Source organism: Lathyrus oleraceus, chromosome 2, assembly GCF_024323335.1.
Source record: "Lathyrus oleraceus cultivar Zhongwan6 chromosome 2, CAAS_Psat_ZW6_1.0, whole genome shotgun sequence".
Lineage (NCBI taxonomy): Eukaryota > Viridiplantae > Streptophyta > Magnoliopsida > Fabales > Fabaceae > Lathyrus > Lathyrus oleraceus.
The window spans coordinates 346,661,807-346,683,804 of NC_066580.1; the positions used below are offsets into that span (position 1 = coordinate 346,661,807).

The window sequence follows — 21,998 nt, forward strand, 5'->3', positions numbered from 1 at the left end:
AGTCCCTGCACATTTATAGAAATGTGAGAACCGCATCCAGTATCTAATACTCATGATGCAGAAGTAGATAAATTAATAACAAAAATACCTGAAGTTGAAGTCTCTACTCCATTTTTCTTATCTTCCAGGTACTTTGGGTAGTTCTTCTTCCAATGTCCGGTCTTACCGCAATGGAAGCAGGTGCCTTCTTTTGCTATGCCTCCACTAGGCTTTAAAGCAGCAACAGTGGGTTTGGGTTTGGCAACTTCCTTGCCTTTCCCTTTATCACCCTGCTTAGTGGGCCTTTTGTTCTGTCTCTTTCCATTTCCGATCATCAGAATGGACTTCCCTTTTGACTTCAGATTCTGCTCGGCAGTTCTTAACATGGCGAGCAGTTCAGGAAGAGATTTGTCAATATCAATCATATTGAAATTTAGGACAAATTGACTGAAACTATCTGGCAACGATTGCAAGATCAAATTAGTCGCAAGTTCCTTTTCGAGGGGAAAACCCAATCTCTCAAGGTTTTCCACATACCCAAACATCTTGAGCACATGGGGACCTACAGGGGTTCCCTCAGCTAACTTGCCTTGAAAAAGGGCTTTTGAAACTTCAAACCTCTCATGCCTTGCTTGCTCTTGATAGAGCAACTTCAGGTGTTCGATCATATCGAACGCTGACATGTTCTCATGTTGCTTTTGCAATTCTGAGTTCATGGTAGCTAGCATGAGACAAGCAGTTTCATTGGCATCATCGACATGCTTCTTATAAGCATCTCTTTCTGCCTTAGGTGCAAAACTAGGAGGTTCCTCTTCAGGAACAGGTGTCTCCAAGACATACAACTTTTTATCATGTTTGAGGACAATCCTCAGGTTTCAGTGCCAATCCAGAAAATTTGTCCCAGACAATTTTTCCTCATCAAGGATTGATTGCAAGATGTTGTTAGAGGTGTTTGCTGTCATGGTAATCTACATAAGGATTAATGAAATTATAAGTAGCATTGACATATTAAACTAGGCCTTTAATTAAATATGCTCCCACTATTTTACTCAAAACAAATGACCCTCATCATTTGATTCGGAAAATCCCGTTGGAACATTTTCTAGTGGGTCGAGATCCATATTTCACTTCGTTCTAAGTCTGCGTAGGAGGATTACACAAAACTAGGTTATTTAGGTAGGAACTCCTTCCAATTGTATCTCATACAACTCTCGAAAATTTCAGTTGGGTGAATAACTCCTTATTCCAATCCGTCATATGGATCATTCCCAACTCTTGCTTCTAAACATATATAATAAAATTATAATTAAGTTTGACTCATCGTTTTAGCAGTTGGATATTACAATTATCCCATCGCACCTTAACTAATACAAAACATGCACCTCGCGTAGGCGAAACCTACATTATTCGATACTAGTCTTGATGAGTGCTAAAACTTGGAAAGCAAACATATATAATATTCTCATAATTTGTTTAGTTAAGTTTGACCCATTGTTTTAACAGTTGGATATTACAATTATCCCATCGCACCTTACTAATATATAGATCATGCACCTCGTGTAGGCAAAACCTTCGTTATCCGATATTAGTCTTGATGAGTGTTAAAACTTGGAAAGCATAAACTTAATATTTAATTTTGAGGGAATTGCAATTTTTCTGATCTCACCGGCTTGTTTATCATATAAACCGTCTCTCACATGCATCAACATACATTCACATGCATCAACATACATACATACATACATAATGAAACGGTTATGGCCCCTAGCGCAATTGTTCTCCCAAGCCAATGAGAGAACCTAAGCTAACCTAACAACGATCTAACCTTCTCCAAGCAAGATCTTCAAGGTTTTCCTCCTTTGGAACTGACTTCTTTGCTTTCTTCATATCATTACATTACATAAAAGAAACTCATTTTACATACGAGGGAGTGAGATGAGAAAAGAAGTTACATTTGGGAGATTAAGAGAGAGGCACGACACGCAAGTCGTATTTTAAACCCAAAGCAGAGTAAAGGAAAACTAAGGCCATAACCGATCACCACAAGACAATAATAAACACTTTATTATTATTAATTCCTTTAATTAATTAAAATCAAATTAAATCTCGACGACCGATCACCACATTTTAATGAACAATTCATTTAAAATCAATGTCGCTTTTCGCATCAACACTTGATACTTTTAAAGCACTGAGTTAGCCGAACGGGTGAATTTTGCCTTGCGTTAACCGGTTAACCATATGCGTTAACCGGTTAACACTGTTTGAAATCTGTTCAAAATTGTTTTCTGCCTCGCGTTAACCGGTTAACCATATGCGTTAACCGGTTAACACTGTTTGAAAATGTCTTGGAAAACTGTTTTCCGTCTTGCGTTAACCGGTTAACCAAATGGGTTAACCTGTTAACACTGTTTGAAAAATAAAAAAAATTATTTCGTAATGCGTTAACCGGTTAACCATATGCGTTAACCGGTTAACACTGTTCCAAAAAGTGTTTAGAAAGCACAACTCTTGTGCAGTCACAACCCCAATCGCATAACTCTCTGACAACATAACCCTTGTGCCGTCACTAACCCTGATGCACCAATTTCAGACCGTCAAACACATCTCGATTGTTAATTCAGTATGATTGATCAACACGTCATTGCTTCACCATACTAATGTCGGATCAAGAAGCAAATGACCATTGATCGCTCAAAGGAAAACAATCATTGAGTGTTTGAATGAACGAAACGAGAACACTATATCATATATAATGTATTTTGCATCAAGATTACATATATCATATATATGACTTAATCGATCTCAATTTAATCTTTGATTCATTCTGTCTTTAATCATATTATTACAGAACAAAAACAGTTATCAGATTCATGGTTTCGTAACCAGGCTCTGATACCACTGAAGGAGAATTGCCATCCAAGGCGGAGCAGAATTTAAAAATTTCTCCATTTAGTGATCCTTACATGGCATGATCAGTGATAGAATCGTTACCTCTTGTGGCGATTCAAACCTTTGGTGCAGATCTCTGATGATGATCAGAACCTTTTATACAGATCCACGAAGTGATAACGAATGTTGAACGATGACAACGTCTCTACTCAGTCCACACGAACGGATTCCTTCAATCTCAGTGCTAGCTGGTACGAATGAAGGCTTTGAGTGAGAGAGAGTGGCAAACGAAATTCCAAGTCTTTATTTGAGTTTCAGTTTGAGTGGAGTGATAATGCTTCTACTCAAGGGGTTCTATTTATAGAACCACTTGTGTGGGCTTCAAGCTAAAAAGCCCACTTAAGTGTATTTTGGCCCATATCTCATAATATGCCAAAATCACTTAAGTATTTGGTACCTTACCATATTTCGTATTCCACTTAAGTGCACCGTACCTTACGGTGTTCCTTAGTTACTTTATTTCTCATCAATCCGTCCTTTGTGTGTGACCCTGTAGGTTTTCACGATGTTGGCAATTATATTAAATCACACATTTAACATAATAAACAGTGAGCGGTATCTAGCAACACATCACTGCTACCCAAGTCACGAAAATGTCATGTGATCTGACAAAACCTCCTGTGATAATAATTATGTGTATAATTACCCCTTTTCCCTTATGTTTATATTGAAGACAAGGTATAGACCGTGTCATCCTTGTCCAGTTCAATATTGGGCCCATAGACATTTATCCTGTTACGCAGGATTGGCAAATTCCATCTAGGACACTCATGTCCCTCAGCATGCTTTGTGGAGTACCCATCAACTTTCTTTATGGTTATTGATCAGTCACCATTTATGCTAGGTATTTCACTATTTAACCGTAAATAAGTCAGGTAAACTGCGTAAACTGAAGCATTTTTTGTTAGATATAAGCTCAATTCTATAATATGAAGTGTGTTGTTACTTATGAATTTCTTGAGGATATTTTACACTTTTGGGTATGTTAGCAGGTAAAAAACTAGTCTGGAAGCTCAGGGAATCAAACGTCAGATGCGAAATTAAGCCCGAGAAAGAAAACGGAAGAAAAAATCAATTCTTGGAGAACTTGCTGTCCATACGCGTATGGCCTTACATGATACGCGTATGGACCTTCCCAGTACGCGTAGCATACACAAATGACCAGAGGGGATGAAAATCAAGCAAAAAGACAAGCTTCTGGTAATACGCGTACCAAACTGGTGATACGCGTACCAGACTGGGCAATACGCGTACCAGACTGGGCAATACGCGTATCAGAGGCTGTTTTACGGGCAATACGCGTACCAACTTGGGCAATACGCGTATGAGACTGGGCAATACGCGTATCAAGCCCAGAATCAGGAAAAGCCCAACTGAATAGCTATTTAGAGGGGAGAAAACGATTTTTCAAGGGTTGGACGATTTTGGAGAGAAAAAGACGCATTTTGAGAGCTGGAGACTCTACGATTATCAGAGGATTCATATGTTCAAGAGTTTTCCGACGATTGAAGATTGATTCCTCACGAAATTCTGTAATGACAACAATGTTAATCTTTGTTTTTATTTCGATTATGAGTAGCTAAACCCCCTCATTGCTAGGGGGGTGACCCTGATTCTGAATGTGACAGATTTTATGTTTATGAGTGCATTGACTATTTCTTCTTTTCCATTGATTTGTTCTTATTACCGTTCTTTATGCTTTATTCGTCGGACCAACGAATGATGATTAATATGAATAGTTTAAGCTGGACAGCGATTATTCATTGATCTGGATAAGAACTTTGGATAGTAAAAATAACCTAGGACTAGGGATTTTCTATCTGACCGGTAATTCTTGATATTTGAATGCTTGAGTATGAACTTAATTATTTATGGACATAGTAATTAGGTTACATAATCAAAGGTCTTTTCACTAAGGAATTAGGATTAGATACCCTTGAGGACCGGAATCACTACAACAAACAAGACCTTAGACAGCGCTTTTTTTAGCCTTAGACAGCGCTTAAAGCGCTGTCTAAACCTCCGCTGCTAAAGGTTTAGACAGCGCTTTTTTAAATCTTAAAAGCGCTGTCTAAGCCCCCCCCCCCCTTAGACAGCGCTTTGGCCAAAAGCGCTTTATAAGACCCTCTTATTTTAAATTTTTTAGGTATACCTTAGACAGCGCTTTTGAAAAGCGCTGTCTAAACCCCACCCCCTTAGACAGCGCTTTGGCCAAAAGCGCTTTCTAAGACCCTCCTATTTTAATTTTTTTAGGTATACCTTAGACAGCGCTTTTCAAAAAGCGCTGTCTAAGCCCCCCCCCCCCCCTTAGACAGCGCTTTTGCCTAAAGCGCTTTCTAATCCCCCCCTTAGACAACGCTTTTTACAAAAGCGCTGTCTAAGGTATACGAAAATTTTTGAAGCTTTTGTTTTAAACCACATTTTTTCCAGGTTTATAAACCAGAATTTCTACCTGTTTTCAACCAGATTTTGACAGACAATTATCACATTTTATATATGCCATTTTGGCCTTTTTTCTACCAATTTTTGGCTAACAAATATATATATATACCAATTCAAACCAATTTTGCCTTAAATGTATCAAAATATATACAAATTTATGTACACATTTACAAGTCATAACATATACTACAAATGTACACATTAATTACACAAATTTATGAACAAACGTTGAGCTTTATCAAAATTAAACTAAATATTTGTACTAATCACCATGTTAATGCCTATTATTAGGTTGCCATGGCAGTAGTAGCAGCTTCAAGCAGCCTCCTAGCATCTGTGTCGTGTTCAGGTAACTCTGCAGGGGTCTGCCAAAAATTACAAGCAAGGAATTAATTGTTATTAAACTCCTTTAAGAGCAAGGAATGGATAGTTATTTAAAAACAACAAATATACCTTTCCATATAAGTTTTCCTTTGTGGCTGATGCACCATTAGAAAGCAACAACCTAATTACATCAGCATGCTCACCTCTTGCAGCATGATGAAGAGGCTGCAAAAATGGTGACAAAATATGGCAAACAAATCAGAAGAAATTAAGTAAACAAAGATGAAATAGGACTAGGAATTGGGATTGAGCCGGTATCTCTAGACATTCGACTCCCCCACCCCATCCTAAAGAAACACAGATATTTATAGTAGATTATACTATTAGTAGGATTGACTTAAGCCTCATGAATAGAAACTTAAATTTTAAGAAGGGTAAAAAAACTCACAGTATCACCCTCAGAATCGACTGATTCTAACATCCTTTTTATATGCTCGGCGTCATTAGCTCGGCGTCATTTTCTCTGCAAATCATCTCAAACCTCCTCCAATTTAAAAATATATCCTCTACAATTATTCATATCAAGAATCAATTTCCATAAAAAATAATACAGTTTATCTAAAACAATAAAATTCATAGAGCTACAACCATGTTCACTCATCATTGGCAATTGACAATAATATATCTCACAAGTTATATATCTATCAAATAACAGTAAAAAAATAGGGTTTTGGATTCATAATTTTCTATGGAGAAGTAGGGTTTAAGAGAGAGGTAAACATTGAAGTAAAACAGAGACTAAAGAATTATGATGTGGAAGAAGAAATTGAGAGAAAGGAGAATAGAAACGATTTGTAGCACTTATTCTTTGAAAAACCAAGCTTGATATATACCTGTATCATACTTGTTGCTATCAATATCTATGCCAATAACCCGTGATGCACCAGCACTTTTTGCACCCTCTGCAACCTGTCAAGTACAAATTATGAATCATAACAGTAGCACACAAACAGGGAAAAACATGAACATCTGATATTGTAACTTTAGAAACTTACAGCAAGACCAACAGTTCCAAGGCCGAAAATTGCAACAATTGACCCTGGCTCAACTTTTGCAGTGTTCCAAACAGCTCCAAGGCCTAATAAGACAATCAAAAGCAAACTTCTTATTTCAACCCACCAATCTCCCCCCGGTATTGCACCCCTGGTTAAACCATCATTCTCCATGGAGCCATGACCTACAAATGGTGAGAAACAATGCCAAGGTAAAGTCAACATGTGAGTGAATGCCTAATGAAACAAAGCAAGATATGAAATGCAAGAAAATGGTCAAGAAATTCGACAGCATAACCAAAGTCAGAACCATATTGTACTGTAAGCCAAAGCATATGATACACAAGCTGCACTACACATGATCATGGTTGTGGAATACAAGAGTTTAACAAAAATTCAGAATCATGAAAGATCCTTGCAAGGCATACTGACCTGCTATGATCTTACTGAACTACATGAAGCTAGGGATACACATTCTGAAAAATCACTGAGTTAAGACCAACATGTCCTAGTCCCATGAAGCATTGTCCTCCATACCTGCACATAATGGGACCTAGCAAACCAAAGTTGCACATCAAGCAAAATCCTGCTACCAGTCAGTAAACATTGGAACCATTCACAACATGAAACTAGTCAACATGCTCAACCACTATGGACAATCCAACAATCACATGGATAAGCCAAGGCATTATGGAATTACCTTGCAAAGCTGCCAACAGATACTTATTATACCAGCCAGGATCTTGCAGCTAGCCATGAGCAAATAAGACCATGCCACAAATCCTGCAATGTCAAGCCAGTTCCAAAGTGGTCAACCAGAAGATAAACCCTGAACAAATGGAGATAGTGTTACAGTACAGAATATACCATCAAAATCAGGCTACAATGCTGACCAAAGCAATATACTCATAGAAGTCTTCGACTACTTGGGTCTCTTTAAAAGTCTCTTGATGTCTCGTCCATGCTCACTTCAATAGAATCAATAAATCAAATATTGAGTCTTCAAATTTCAAATTTGGATAACAAGCTTCACCATCCTATGATAGAAGAAAAAAGAGAATAGAGAATGCTAACTGTGATATGGTATAACATATATAGTTAATGGAAATTTTTAAACTACTATAAGAATCAATAAACTAATTAAATTACGAAGTGCATGATCAGGGTTAAGCAATGAGAAGAAAATTCACAATCCCAATCAGATAAGTGTATGACATGGCAACCGCGATAAACATTAGCGAAACTGTTTAGAAGATCTTATAGAAATAGCTTATGACATGTCCATAAGTTGTTTTCAACTTATAACGGTTTGTTCGGCCTTAAGCTTGTGTCGGCCCTAACCCTCCACTCGTTATTGCAGGAAGGTGACAGTGAGGATTCAAAAGTGGAAATATCGATTTGAAAATGACTTCTTAAATAAAAGAAAACTCACCGGTGGTAACAGGTCCAAGAGTGGCTTGCTTGTACAATCCATAAAGGATAAGCAAGTTTTCATTTGATGGACTCTCTTTTAGAGTCTTGACTTTCGCAGCATGCTCCTCAAAATCCTCCTGCATCACATTAACCAAGTGTGTAATGCTTGAAGTAATCATTTACTTATACTTATAAGCATAATATCAAGCACATGCAGAATTTTGATACTATTTCTATGAAAATGAAAAACATCACATGTTATGTTCATGTTCAGTACAGAGATCAGATTTAACATTCCTGCATAAAATTCAGCAAACAGTTTGAATCACATCATTTGAATAACAGGGTTTTTTCATACTGATAGCATTGAACAATTCCCAGTAACCGATTGCTGATAAAGAACTCCCCCAATTATAGTAAAAAGCAAACAAACCAGACCAGCAGGACTAGCATGCTTATCCCAAATCGTCACATTAATAGCCACCATGAGAAACTTATTCACAACCCCAGTAACCGTAAAAGCAGTAGCCGAAACCGCTTTTCTCGCAGCAAATCCAAAGAAACTGATAAGCAAACCAAACACACAAGACAAAGAAACCGCAAGAAACGCATTCATCTCAAACAAACTCCCGGTACTCGAATTAATCGCATTCGAAACCTCAAAATTCTCTCCAGTTAGAAACCAAAAGAAAGGAGCAATCATTAAAGACAAGACATTGTTATAAAGAACAAAACCCCAAGTATTCAACCCAAGACTCATAACCATATGCTTGATATAAACCATCTCAGTAGTAATCGTAACCAAATAAGCAAAAGCCCATGAATAAGCGGTAAGAGTAAAACCCGAATCGGTAGCAACATAACCAACGGCACCAGCAAGAATAACAACAAGCGAGAAAAAAGTAAGGTTAGAAGGCGAAGGTTGACCTCGAAAAGCGGTATCAGCGAGAGCAACAAGAAGAGGGGTAAGAGATCTGAAAACAATGAAGGTATCAACGTTAGCGTGACGGAGTAGATTCGTGTTGGTGAAGATAGCGAGGAAGAAAACGAGTGCGGCAGGGAAGAATTTCTTGGCGATCGGAATGGTGAAAGGATCGTGATGAAGAAACCCTAATTTTCGGAAAAGGTAAACGCCGAGAGCTGAAGTGAGGTACTGTAAAGCGGTTAAGAGACCAGGGTAGTTGAATTGAGTGATGGCGTATTTGTTGATTATCGCTAACAAGCTTGAACAGAGAGCGTAACCTATCACCAAACCGCTTGTGGCGTAGTGCGGTGGCTTGGTTGATGATGACATTGTTGCGGTTTTTTTTGAAGGATTCAACAATGGTGTGAATTGGTTGGGATTTTTTTTATGGTGTTTGAAAATGAAGTGGATCACCGACACTAGAGAAAAATGGGGTTTTTAGGGTTGATTGGATTGGAGGAAATTGGTGTTTGTGTGTGTGTCAGTGAAGTGTAAATTGGGAGCAGAATGAGTAGAGGAAAAATGAAGAGGGAAAGAGGACAGCGCCTTTGGTTTTAATTTTTTTTTTAATTTAAAGACTTTAGACAGCGCTTTATCAAAAGCGCTGACTAAGGTCTATATTTAAAAGCGCTTTCTAAAAGCGCTGTCTAAGGGGGGGTCTTAGACAGCGCTTTTAGAAAGCGCTGTCTAAGACCCCCCCTTAGACAGCGCTTTCATTATTTTTTTGGAACATTTTCCGTGTTTTATTTTAATTTTAACCTTAGACAGCGCTTTCTTTTAAAAGCGCTGTCTAAGATGCGCTGTTAAAAGTCATTTTTGGCGTAGTGAATTAATTGGACAGGAATATTGTCTAAACTTTCATAAATTATATCTGTTACAGGAAGTTTCATTCACCAAACCCTAGCAATCTTCTCTCATTTGTCTCTTGTTCAACCTTTTACTTATTTTATTTATTTGCAATTGGTAGTGTAATTACTCACAACACAAGAACCAAAGGCTTTTGTCTAATTGAAACAATTTATAAACTCTGTATCCTCAAGAAGTCCTTGAGATCGACAAAGGGGGAATTTCCCTTTTATTACTACAGTGAGAAAAATAGTACACTTGCTATTTTCCCATCAAGTTTTTGGCGCCGTTGCTGGGGACTGCCAAAGATAATAGAGTTTATTAATTTATTTTCAATTAGAATTTTGTTGCTCTGCATCTAAAATTTTATTTACTGCTAATTTTAATTTTTGCTGTTATTATAACTAATTTCTGTCTAATCTGTGTATGCGAGGTAAGGCCTCAGCTGATTTTCATTTTGACGCAGAACCAGAGAGAACATTGCGCGCAAAGCTCAGAGAAGCTAGAAGAAAGAAACTGGAAAACTCTGACACCGAAGAACCGGCCACACTTAGCACACCAGCCTCTGTTCACTCCGAAAAATCTGAGTTAGACACAGATTCATATCCAGACACTATAAACATGGCTGCAGACCCACCCCCAGCGGAAAGACTTTTAGGTGACTATGGCAGACAGAATAACCCAGCAGTGCGGTTGACCATTGTTAACCAACCTGTTAATGTTGCTCACTTCCAGTTACACCCCTCAACTATCCGCCAGTTAGAAAGCAAACCTTTTGCAGGAAAGATTAATGAGGATGCAAACAAGCATCTGCAGAGGTTTCTGACTATGACTACATCATTAAAAATTGATGGGCATTCTGAAGAGGCAAAGAGATTGGTCATGTTCCCATTCACGTTATCTGAGGACGCTGAGGAATGGTTCTATTCCCTACCCGCAGGAAGCATTACTACTTGGCAACAAATGGAAACAACATTCTTGAACGAGTATTTTCCTGCTTCTGTGTATATCCGTAAGAGGTATGACATTGTGAATTTTAAACAGAAAGACGGAGAGACACTTGGAGATGCATACAAAAGATTCAAGAGATGTTTAGTTGCCTGTCCTACACATAATCTGGATGAAACTGAACAAATGCAGAATTTTGTAAACGGGCTGAAGATGAGAACTAAGCAACTCATTGATACAGCTGCTGGTGGCTCATCTAATTTTTCAACAGCAACCGGTATCAAAAAGATCATCGAAGCTATTGCAGCGAATGAGCATTTGGAATTATATGACTGTACTGTGAATCAGCCGGAGGGAAAAATTGACTTGAAATTAGCAAATCAGGTAGTGAAAATGGAAGACCAGATTGCTGCTGAGGTTGAAAGAAGATTGAAAGCGATGAATTTAGGTACCCAGACTGTTGCTCAAGTTCAACCGGTTCCGACCATGATTTGTGAGATTTGTAGTGGACCACACTTTACCATGCATTGTGTTGCAACCGCAGAACAAGTGCAAGCTATAAATTACCTAAGGAAAAATAATCCCTAATCAAATACATATAACTCGGGGTGGAAAAATCATCCTAATTTCTCTTGGAAAGATCAACAAGGTAATATTCAGAACCAAGGACCTCCACAACAACAACCACCTTACCAACCACAATATCAATCGCAACAGCAACCTTATCAGCAACAAATACCGAAGAAAGCGGATTGGGAGATTGCTATAGAGAAGATGGCAACTCAGAATATGCAATTTCAGGAGGAGACCAGGAATAATCAGAAGAGCACCAATGCATCCATTAAAAATCTGGAGATTCAATTGGGTCAGATAGCACAACAGATAACAAATTTTCAAACACCGGGCGCATTACCTAGTGCAACAGTGACAATTCCGAGGGAGCACCATAATGTGAGTGCGGTAACAACAAGAAGCGGAAGATATGTTGAAGATCGTAAGAAGAAGGATGAAGAAGAAGATCAGTTGCTTGAAGTGGACCTGGAAATCTTAGAAAACAAGACACCACCTGAGGAAGAAATTTAAATACCGCCGGTGGTACAAGAAAAACTCCCTGAACCAAAACCCATCATTAAGCTTCCTTTCCCACAAAGAAACAAAAAGAAGAAGCAAGATGAGAAAATTTTTCAGAAATTCATGGAGTTGTTCAGGAAATTAGAAATCAATATTCCATTCTCTGAGGCACTTGAGCAGATGCCTATCTATGCGAAATTCATGAAAGACATCAGCTCCAAGAAGCGCACCACTGACGCTGACCCTGTTATACTAACTGAAACTTGTAGTGTTATTTTGCAGGGTATGAAGATTCCAGTGAAGAAGCCAGATAGAGGTTCTGTGACTATCCCGTGTACCATTGGAGATAGGTCCTTTAAAAGGGCGCTGATTGATTTGGGGGCTAGTGTTAGCCTTATGCCTTTGTCTATTTACAGGAAGCTAGGAATTGGAAATGTTCAAGATACCAGAATGACACTTCAATTTGCTGACCACTCAGTGAAGAGACCTTTTGGGGTAGTTGAGGATGTTCTGGTCAAAGTTGATAAATTTGTTTTTCCTGTTGATTTTGTAATTTTGGAAATGCCAGAAGATGAAGAGATACCTCTGATTCTGGGCAGACCTTTCTTAGAAACAGGGAGATGCAATATAGATATGGAGGAAGGTACCGTGACCCTAAAGGTGTCTGATGAAGAGCTCAGAATTGATGTCCGAGATACTATGAAACATAAAGAGAATATGTGTACAAACCACTCCGTGGAAGTGATTGATCAAATTGTAACTAGCACAATTCAAAGAAAGTTTCCTGAATTACCGTTAGAAAGAGTTCTTAGTCTGTCGGTCAGAGAGATGGAGGAGAAGGATGAGGAAAAAGAAAAAGAAGTGCTTGCTATGCTGGATACACAAACCCCTAAAAGGAAATACAACCCACGCAGGTGAGAGGATCTGAGAGCTTCACCAGAATTAGAAGATGAAAAGGTACTGAAGAAACATACAAGTGGTATTGGTGTTTTAAGTGAGAAGAATGGCGACACCTTCAAGGTTAATGGTCAGAGGTTGAAACCATATGATCCCGGTGAAGGGGGACCAATTGAAACTGTTAAACTCATCTGAGTATGAGGTGTCCCGTCGAGCCATGCGACGTTAAACGAAGCGCTGCTTGGGAGGCAACCCAAGGGAGGTTTGAAATTTTTTTATTTTAATTTTGTCGAGTCAGTTGATATTTGAATTTTAGTTTTATTTAGCAATTGTTCATGTCATTTGAGTCAGTTTTTATTTTCTTCTGCTTTGATGTAATCACCTATTATGGGTTGTCTTAATCTAATGAATTTGATTTTCTTTACCTCCAGTTTCCTGTTTATTTCGTTAGATATGTGACTATGTCTGGCTATTGGTTATCTTGATCACTTACACCAAATACTTGGGCGTCCTCTCTTTCAGTCCCCTGACTGTAGATACGGTTGTTTATGATTGGACGCACTGGTTAAGATTAACATCAGAACCACGAGCATGAGCTTTGAACTCAGAGGTATGATAGAACAAGTCAGCTTAACCCGTCCTGGTGAGATCCGAAAAAGCCAAACACTTATCATCATATGAGAGATATCAGGTATGTCTTTATCAATCTTGGTTTGCGTATGTTCTTTTGTTATTATTAGCTGTACGAATACACACACTGAGGCATGTTTTTGTTTATCCCCTAGAGCCTTTCTAGCCATCCCAGTATTATTATTATCCATTGTTTCACCATGTTGAGCTTGTTAATCATTTATTTCTGATATACCCGTTTTTCTCAACCTATGACCTTGTAACTATCCTACCCTGTTCAGAGTATGTGAGGATTGATTTCATCTCTACGTTTCTATCTAAGTTTGGGGTTGCTGTTGGAATAGCAACCTTTAAGTTTGGGGTAGCTTTGCAGCAAGTGAATAGAAAGTGAATGTAGTAAAAAAAAAAAAAAAAAAAAAAAAACAACAACATGAAAAGAAAGAAAGAGAAAAGCGAAAAACAATAAGAATAGCTTTTGAAAAATGCTACATTCACTATAGAAAAAAGGAAAAGAGGATTACAAAACCCTACAGGAATAATAGGAAAGAAACGTAGTGAGAGAATGATTTCATATACTCTGAACCAAAAAAAAATCTTTGTTCAAATTTCATACCCTACCTAAACCAAAGCCCCGTTACAACCCAAAAGAAAAAAAAAACCTTTGTTCCAATTTCATACCCTACCTAAACCAAAGCCCGGTTACAACCCAAAAGACCTCAAAAAGTGTGTGTGATTGTACATGTTGATAGGATGAGAGAATTTATTCAAACTTCTGATTTGATATTGCATATTGTGATTTGAGAGTGATAACATTTTAACCCAGAGAGACTTGGTGAGAGTGTGATATAAGCTGACAGGTAAAGTCATATCTCTGAGGGAAAGAGTTTCTAGCTCGTTGGCTATGTGGAAATATCAGAAAACCTGAAAAAATATCAAGAGGTCCAGTGCGAAAGATTTTAGCAGTATTGTGGCAAGAACTGTTTTACAGTAAGTTTGGGGTGACATGATCTTATGGTAATAAAATGTTACTTGAGGACAAGCAACAAGCTAAGTTTGGGGTTGTGATCAGTCACCATTTATGCTAGGTATTTCACTATTTAACCGTAAATAAGTCAGGTAAACTGCGTAAACTGAAGCATTTTTAGTTAGATATAAGCTCAATTCTATAATATGAAGTGTGTTGTTACTTATGAATTTCTTGAGGATATTTTACACTTTTGGGTATGTTAGTAGGTAAAAAACTAGTCTGGAAGCTCAGGGAATCAAACGTCAGATGCGAAATTAAGCCCGAGCAAGAAAACGGAAGAAAAAATCAATTCTTGGAGAACTTGCTGTCCATACGCGTCTGGCCTTACATGATACGCGTATGGACCTTCCCAGTATGCGTAGCATACGCAAATGACCAGAGGGGTTGAAAATCAAGCAAAAAGACAAGCTTCTGGTAATACGCGTACCAAATTGGTGATACGCGTACCAGACTGGGCAATACGCGTACCAGACTGGGCAATACGCGTATCAGAGGCTGTCTTACGGGCAATACGCGTACCAAACTGGGCAATACGCGTATGAGACTGGGCAATACGCGTATCAAGCCCAGAATCAGGAAAAGCCCAACTGAATAGCTATTTAGAGGGGAGAAAACGATTTTTCAAGGGTTGGACGATTTTGGAGAGAAAAAGACGCATTTTGAGAGCTGGAGACTCTACGATTATCAGAGGATTCATATGTTCAAGAGTTTTCCGACGATTGAAGATTGATTCCTCACGAAATTCTGTAATGACAACAATGTTAATCTTTGTTTTTATTTCGATTATGAGTAGCTAAACCCCCTCATTTCTAGGGGGGTGACCCTGATTCTGAATGTGACAGATTTTATGTTTATGAGTGCATTGACTATTTCTTCTTTTCCATTGATTTGTTCTTATTACCGTTCTTTATGCTTTATTCGTCGGACCAACGAATGATGATTAATATGAATAGTTTAAGCTGGACAGCGATTATTCATTGATCTGGATAAGAACTTTGGATAGTAAAAATAACCTAGGACTAGGGATTTTCTATCTGACCGGTAATTCTTGATATTTGAATGCTTGAGTATGAACTTAATTATTTATGGACATAGTAATTAGGTTACATAATCAAAGGTCTTTTCACTAAGGAATTAGGAATAGATACCCTTGAGGACCGGAATTAATTGGACAGGAATATTGTCTAAACTTTCATAAATTATATCTGTTACAGGAAGTTTCATTCACCGAACCCTAGCAATCTTCTCTCATTTGTCTCTTGTTCAACCTTTTACTTGTTTTATTTATTTGCAATTGGTAGTATAATTACTCACAACATAAAAACCAAAGGCTTTTGTCTAATTGAAACAATCTATAAACTCTGTATCGTCAAGCAGTCCTTGAGATCGACAAACGGGGAATTTCCCTTTTATTACTACAGTGAGAAAAATAGTACACTTGCTATTTTCCCATCAGTTATCCAGTTACGGACAACGTTGGATCAGCGACAAAGCACTCGACTCTACATCTAGGATCCATAGTGGTTTCAGGTCGAAGAGTGGTATACACTATTATCACCATGAGAATAACTTATGACACTTTGCATAACTTTCTATATAGTATTCTCATAGCGGGTTAATCCGGTATAAATATTACTCTCAATATTCATACCTATGTTTAAGACTTGATAACTCTTTATCCATGATTCATGAGATGTGATCATCAGTCTACAAACATAATAGTCTTAAAGCTTTAATGTTATCCCACTTCACACTAAAGCTCGACTACGGATACTTTAAGAATAGTGTCCTTATGTTTAATGTGTTCTCATGATTAAGTCACACTTAATACATTAAACGGACTATCTATTCCAGGGACTTTATTAATCAACCATAATAAAGAAAATGCCTTTTATTATTAATAAATAATTCGATACAAGTACCAAAATTATTGGCCTCTAGGGCTTACACCAACAATCTCCCACTAGCACTAGAGCCAATCAGGCATACCCCTTATGCCCATTGATCTAGTATGGCCATCATGCTTCTGTTGCGCAAGAGGCTTTGTTAGTGGGTCAGCAATATTGTCAAGTGTAGGTACTCTATATATTTTCATATCTCCTCTATCCATTATCTCTCGAATGAGATGATAACGCCTAAGTATGTGTTTGGATCGTTGGTGAGATCTAGGTTCCCTAGCTTGTGCGATAGCACCATTGTTATCATAATAGAGAGTAATGGGATCCACTATGCTAGGAACTATGTCAAGTTCACTAAGGAACTTCTGATCCAAACAACTACCTTTGTTGCACTTGAGGCAGCAATATACTCGGCCTCGGTTGTAGAATTAGCAACTGTATCTTGCTATGAACCTTTCTAGCTCACATCGCCACCATTTAAGCAAAACACATAACCATTGGAACCATTCATATTAAAGCGTCTCAGCACTTTGTCTATGTACTCTGGCTTAGGCCAAGCATTTTGTGATCTATCTCTATAGATTCTGATTCCTAATATATAGGATGCTTCACCTAGGTCCTTCATAGAAAAGCATTTCCCCAACCAAGACTTTACTCGTTGCAAGGTAGGGACATCGTTTCCAATGAGTAATATGTCATCTACATATAACATCAGGAAAACGATCATGCTCCCACTAACCTTCTTGTAGACACAAGGCTCATCTTTTGTTTTTGATGAATCCATGAGTAATACATCACCTTGATCAGATATCCATATATCTCAGGTAGGTGACGTATCCTGCCTGACCTACGCTGGTCTTGTTCTACTTGAGCAGGTTACTCTTACACAACTACTTGTGTTTCCTTCTCTAATTCCTCCATAGGTGTATCGATGCTTTGTGATTCTTCAATTTCTTCAAGCTCTACTTTCCTCCCACTGATTCCTTTGGAAATAAAATTACTTTCCAGGAAAACTCCAGTTCGAGCGACAAACACTTTTTCCTCTGAAGGATTGTAGAGGTAATACCCTCTTGTTTCTTTAGGATACCCCACAAATAAGCATTTGTCAGATTTGGGCTCAAGCTTAGTTGAAATTTATCGTTTCACATAAACTTCGCAACCCCAAATCTTCATGTAAGACATATGTGGTTTCTTACCACTCCATATCTCATATGGTGTCTTTTCAACCTTTTCGATGGAACACGGTTAAGTGTGTAAGTTGATGTCAATAGTGTATGTCCTCAAAAGGAGTTTGGAAGATTGGTGTGACTCATCATGGATCGGACCATGTCTTAATAGGGTTCGATTTGTTCTCTCAGATGCACCATTCCCTTGGGATGTTCCGGGAGGAGTAAGTTGGGATAGGATCCTACACTCTTTCAGATGGTCGTCAAACTCTAGGATTAAATACTCACCACCTCGATCTGATCGAAGAGTTTTAATATTCTTACCTAGTTAGTTTTGTACTTCATTCTTGAATTCCTTGAACTTTTCAAAGGACTCTGATTTGTGTTTCATTAAATACACATAACCATATCTACTGAAATCATCAATAAATGTGATGAAGTACTGAAAACCTCCTCTGGATGGTATGTTCAGTGGTCCACATACATCAGTATGTATGAGGGCCAAAAGATCATTAGCTCGTTCACCTTTTCCTGTGAATGGAGACTTTGTCATCTTTCCAGTTAAACAGGATCTGCATGTCTCATATGATTCATAATCAAAAGAGTCCAAGAGTCCATCTTTATGGAGTTTGGAAATGCGTTTCTCATTTATGTGGACTAATCGACAATGCCAAAGGTAAGTTGGATTTAACTCATTAGGTTTTAATCCTTTTAGTATTAATGTTATAAATTGGCATTTCAAGATCAACGACATATAGTCCATTGTTCATTTGTGCAGTAGCATAGAATATATCATTCAAATAAATTGAGCAACAATTGTTCTTTATTATGAATGAAAAACCAGACTTGTCCAAACAAAAAACGGAAATAATATTCCTGCTAATTGCAGGTACATAATAACAGTTCTCTAACTGAATTATTAAACCACTAGGTAAAGTCAATACATAAGTTCCTACGGCTAAAGCAGCAACCTTTGCTCCATAGCCAACTCGTAGGTCGACTTCACCTTTGCCAAATCTCTACCTATTTTTAGTCCCTGCACATTTATACAAATGTGAGAACCGCATCCAGTATCTAATACTCATGATGCAGAAGTAGGTAAATTAATAACAAAAATACCTGAAGTTGAAGTCTCTACTCCATTCTTCTTATCTTCCAGGTACTTTGGGCAGTTCCTCTTCCAATGTCCGGTCTTACCGCAATGGAAGCAGGTGCCTTCTTTTGTTATGCCTCCACTAGGCTTTAAAGCAGCAACAGTGGGTTTGGGTTTGGCAACTTCCTTGCCTTTCCCTTTATCACCCTGCTTAGTGGGCCTTTTGTTCTGTCTCTTTCCATTTCCGATCATCAGAATGGACTTCCCTTTTGACTTCAGATTCTGTTCGGCAGTTCTTAACACGGCGAGCAGTCCAGGAAGAGATTTGTCAATATCAATCATATTGAAATTTAGGACAAATTGACTGAAACTATCTGGCAACGATTGCAAGATCAAATCAGTCGCAAGTTCCTTTTCGAGGGGAAAACCCAATCTCTCAAGGTTTTCCACATACCCAAACATCTTGAGCACATGGGGACCTACAGGGGTTCCCTCAGCTAACTTGCCTTGAAAAAGGGCTTTTGAAACTTCAAACCTCTCATGCCTTGCTTGCTCTTGATAGAGCAACTTCAGGTGTTCGATCATATCGAACGCTGACATGTTCTCATGTTGCTTTTGCATTTCTGAGTTCATGGTAGCTAGCATGAGACAAGCAGTTTCATTGGCATCATCGACATGCTTCTTATAAGCATCTCTTTCTGCCTTAGGTGCAAAACTAGGAGGTTCCTCTTCAGGAACAGGTGTCTCCAAAACATACAGCTTTTTATCATGTTTGAGGACAATCCTCAGGTTTCGGTGCCAATCCAGAAAATTTGTCCTAGACAATTTTTCCTTATCAAGGATTGATTGCAAGATGTTGTTAGAGGTGTTTGCTGTCATGGTAATCTACATAAGGATTAATGAAATTATAATTTTCATTGACATATTTAATTAGGCCTTTAATTAAATATGCTCCCACTATTTTACTCAAAACAAATGACCCTCATCATTTGATTCGGAAAATCCCGTTGGAAGATTTTCTAGTGGGTCGAGATCCATATTTCACTTTGTTCTAGGTCCGTGTAGGAGGAGTACACAAAACTAGGTTATTTGGGTAGGAACTCCTTCCAATTGTATCTCATACAACTCTCGAAAATTTCAGTTGGGTGAATAACTCCTTATTCCAATCCATCATATGGATCATTCCTAACTCTTGCTTCTAAACATATATAATAAAATTATAATTAAGTTTGACTCATCGTTTTAGCAGTTGGATATTACAATTATCCCATCGCACCTTAACTAATACAAAACATGCACCTCGCGTAGGCGAAACCTACATTATTCGATACTAGTCTTGATGAGTGCTAAAACTTGGAAAGCAAACATATATACTATTCTCATAATTTGTTTAGTTAAGTTTGACCCATTGTTTTAACAGTTGGATATTACAATTATCCCATCGCACCTTACTAATATATAGATCATGCACCTCGCGTAGGCCAAACCTACATTATCCGATATTAGTCTTGATAAGTGTTAAAACTTGGAAAGCATAAACTTAATATTTAATTTTGAGGGAATTGCAATTTTTATGATCTCACCGGCTTGTTTATCATATAAACCGTCTCTCACATGCATCAACATACATACATATATAATGAAACAGTTATGGCCCCTAGCGCAATTGTTCTCCCAAGCCAATGAGAGAACCTAAGCTAACCTAACAACGATCTAAGCTTCTCCAAGCAAGATCTTCAAGGTTGTCCTCCTTTGGCACTGACTTCTTTGCTTTCTTCATATCATTACATTACATAAAAGAAACTCGTTTTACATACGAGGGAGTGAGATGAGAAAAGAAGTTACATTTGGGAGATTAAGAGAGAGGCACGACACGCAGGTTGTATTTTAAACCCAAAGCAGAATAAAGGAAAATTAAGGCCATAACCGATCACCACAAGACAATAATAAACACTTTATTATTATTAATTCCTTTAATTAATTAAAATCAAATTAAATCTCGACGACCGATCACCACATTTTAATGAACAATTCATTTAAAATCAATGTCGCTTTCGCATCAACACTTGATACTTTTAAAGCACTGAGTTAGCCGAACGGGTGAATCTTGCCTTGCGTTAACCGGTTAACCATATGCGTTAACCGGTTAACACTGTTTGAAATCTGTTCAAAATTGTTTTCTGCCTCGCGTTAACCGGTTAACCATATGCGTTAACCGGTTAGCACTGTTTGAAAATGTCTTGGAAAAATGTTTTCCGTCTTGCGTTAACCGGTTAACCAAATGGGTTAACCGGTTAACATTGTTCCAAAAAGTGTTTAGAAATCACAACTCTTGTGCAGTCACAACCCCAGTCGCATAACTCTCTGACAACATAACCCTTGTGCCGTCACTAACCCTGATGCACCAATTTCAGACCGTCAAACACATCTCGATTGTTAATTCAGTATGATTGATCAACACGTCATTGCTTCACCATACTAATGTCGGATCAAGAAGCAAATGACCATTGATCGCTCAAAGGAAAACAATCATTGAGTGTTTGAATGAACGAAACGAGAACACTATATCATATATAATGTATTTTGCATCAAGATTACATATATCATATATATGACTTGATCGATCTCAATTTAATCTTTGATTCATTCTGTCTTTAATCATATTATTACAGAACAAAAACAGTTATCAGATTCATGGTTTCGTAACCAGGCTCTGATACCACTGAAGGAGAAATTCCATCCAAGGCGCAGCAGAATTTAAAAATTTCTCCATTTAGTGATCCTTACGAATGGGCATGATCAGTGATAGAATCGTTACCTCTTGTGGCGATTCAAACCTTTGGTGCAGATCTCTGATGATGATCAGAACCTTTTATACAGATCCACGGAGTGATCACGAATGTTGAACGATGACAACGTCTCTACTCAGTCCACACGAACGGATTCCTTCAATCTCAGTGCTAGCTGGTACGAATGAAGGCTTTGAGTGAGAGAGAGTGGCAAACGAAATTCCAAGTCTTTACTTGAGTTTCAGTCTGAGTGGAGTGATAATGCTTCTACCCAAGGGGTTCTATTTATAGAACCACTTGTGTGGGCTTCAAGCTAAAAAGCCCACTTAAGTGTATTTTGGCCCATATCTCATAATATGCCAAAATCACTTAAGTATTTGGTACCTTACCATATTTCGTATTCCACTTAAGTGCACCGTACCTTACGGTGTTCCTTAGTTACTCTATTTCTCATCAATCCGTCCTTTGTGTGTGACCCTGTAGGTTTTCGCGACGTTGGCAATTATA

At 38.1% G+C, this 21,998-nt stretch overlaps 1 protein-coding gene and 1 long non-coding RNA gene across 2 annotated transcripts; both read right to left on the bottom strand.

Annotated features, from left to right (window-relative positions):
* Nucleotides 1–5,705: 5,705 nt before the first annotated feature.
* On the bottom strand, nucleotides 5,706–6,209 carry LOC127121405 (uncharacterized). Its single transcript, XR_007803441.1, has 3 exons — nucleotides 6,146–6,209; nucleotides 5,827–5,922; nucleotides 5,706–5,738 (listed from the first exon to the last, which is right to left on the bottom strand). It is a non-coding gene; the product is annotated as an uncharacterized LOC127121405 (long non-coding RNA).
* A 1,962-nt stretch (nucleotides 6,210–8,171) lies between these two features.
* On the bottom strand, nucleotides 8,172–9,662 carry LOC127121406 (GDP-fucose transporter 1). The gene has a single exon (XM_051051897.1). It carries the CDS (start codon nucleotides 9,454–9,456, stop codon nucleotides 8,515–8,517), a length of 942 nt encoding a protein of 313 aa, XP_050907854.1. The 5' UTR covers nucleotides 9,457–9,662; the 3' UTR covers nucleotides 8,172–8,514.
* Nucleotides 9,663–21,998: the final 12,336 nt, after the last annotated feature.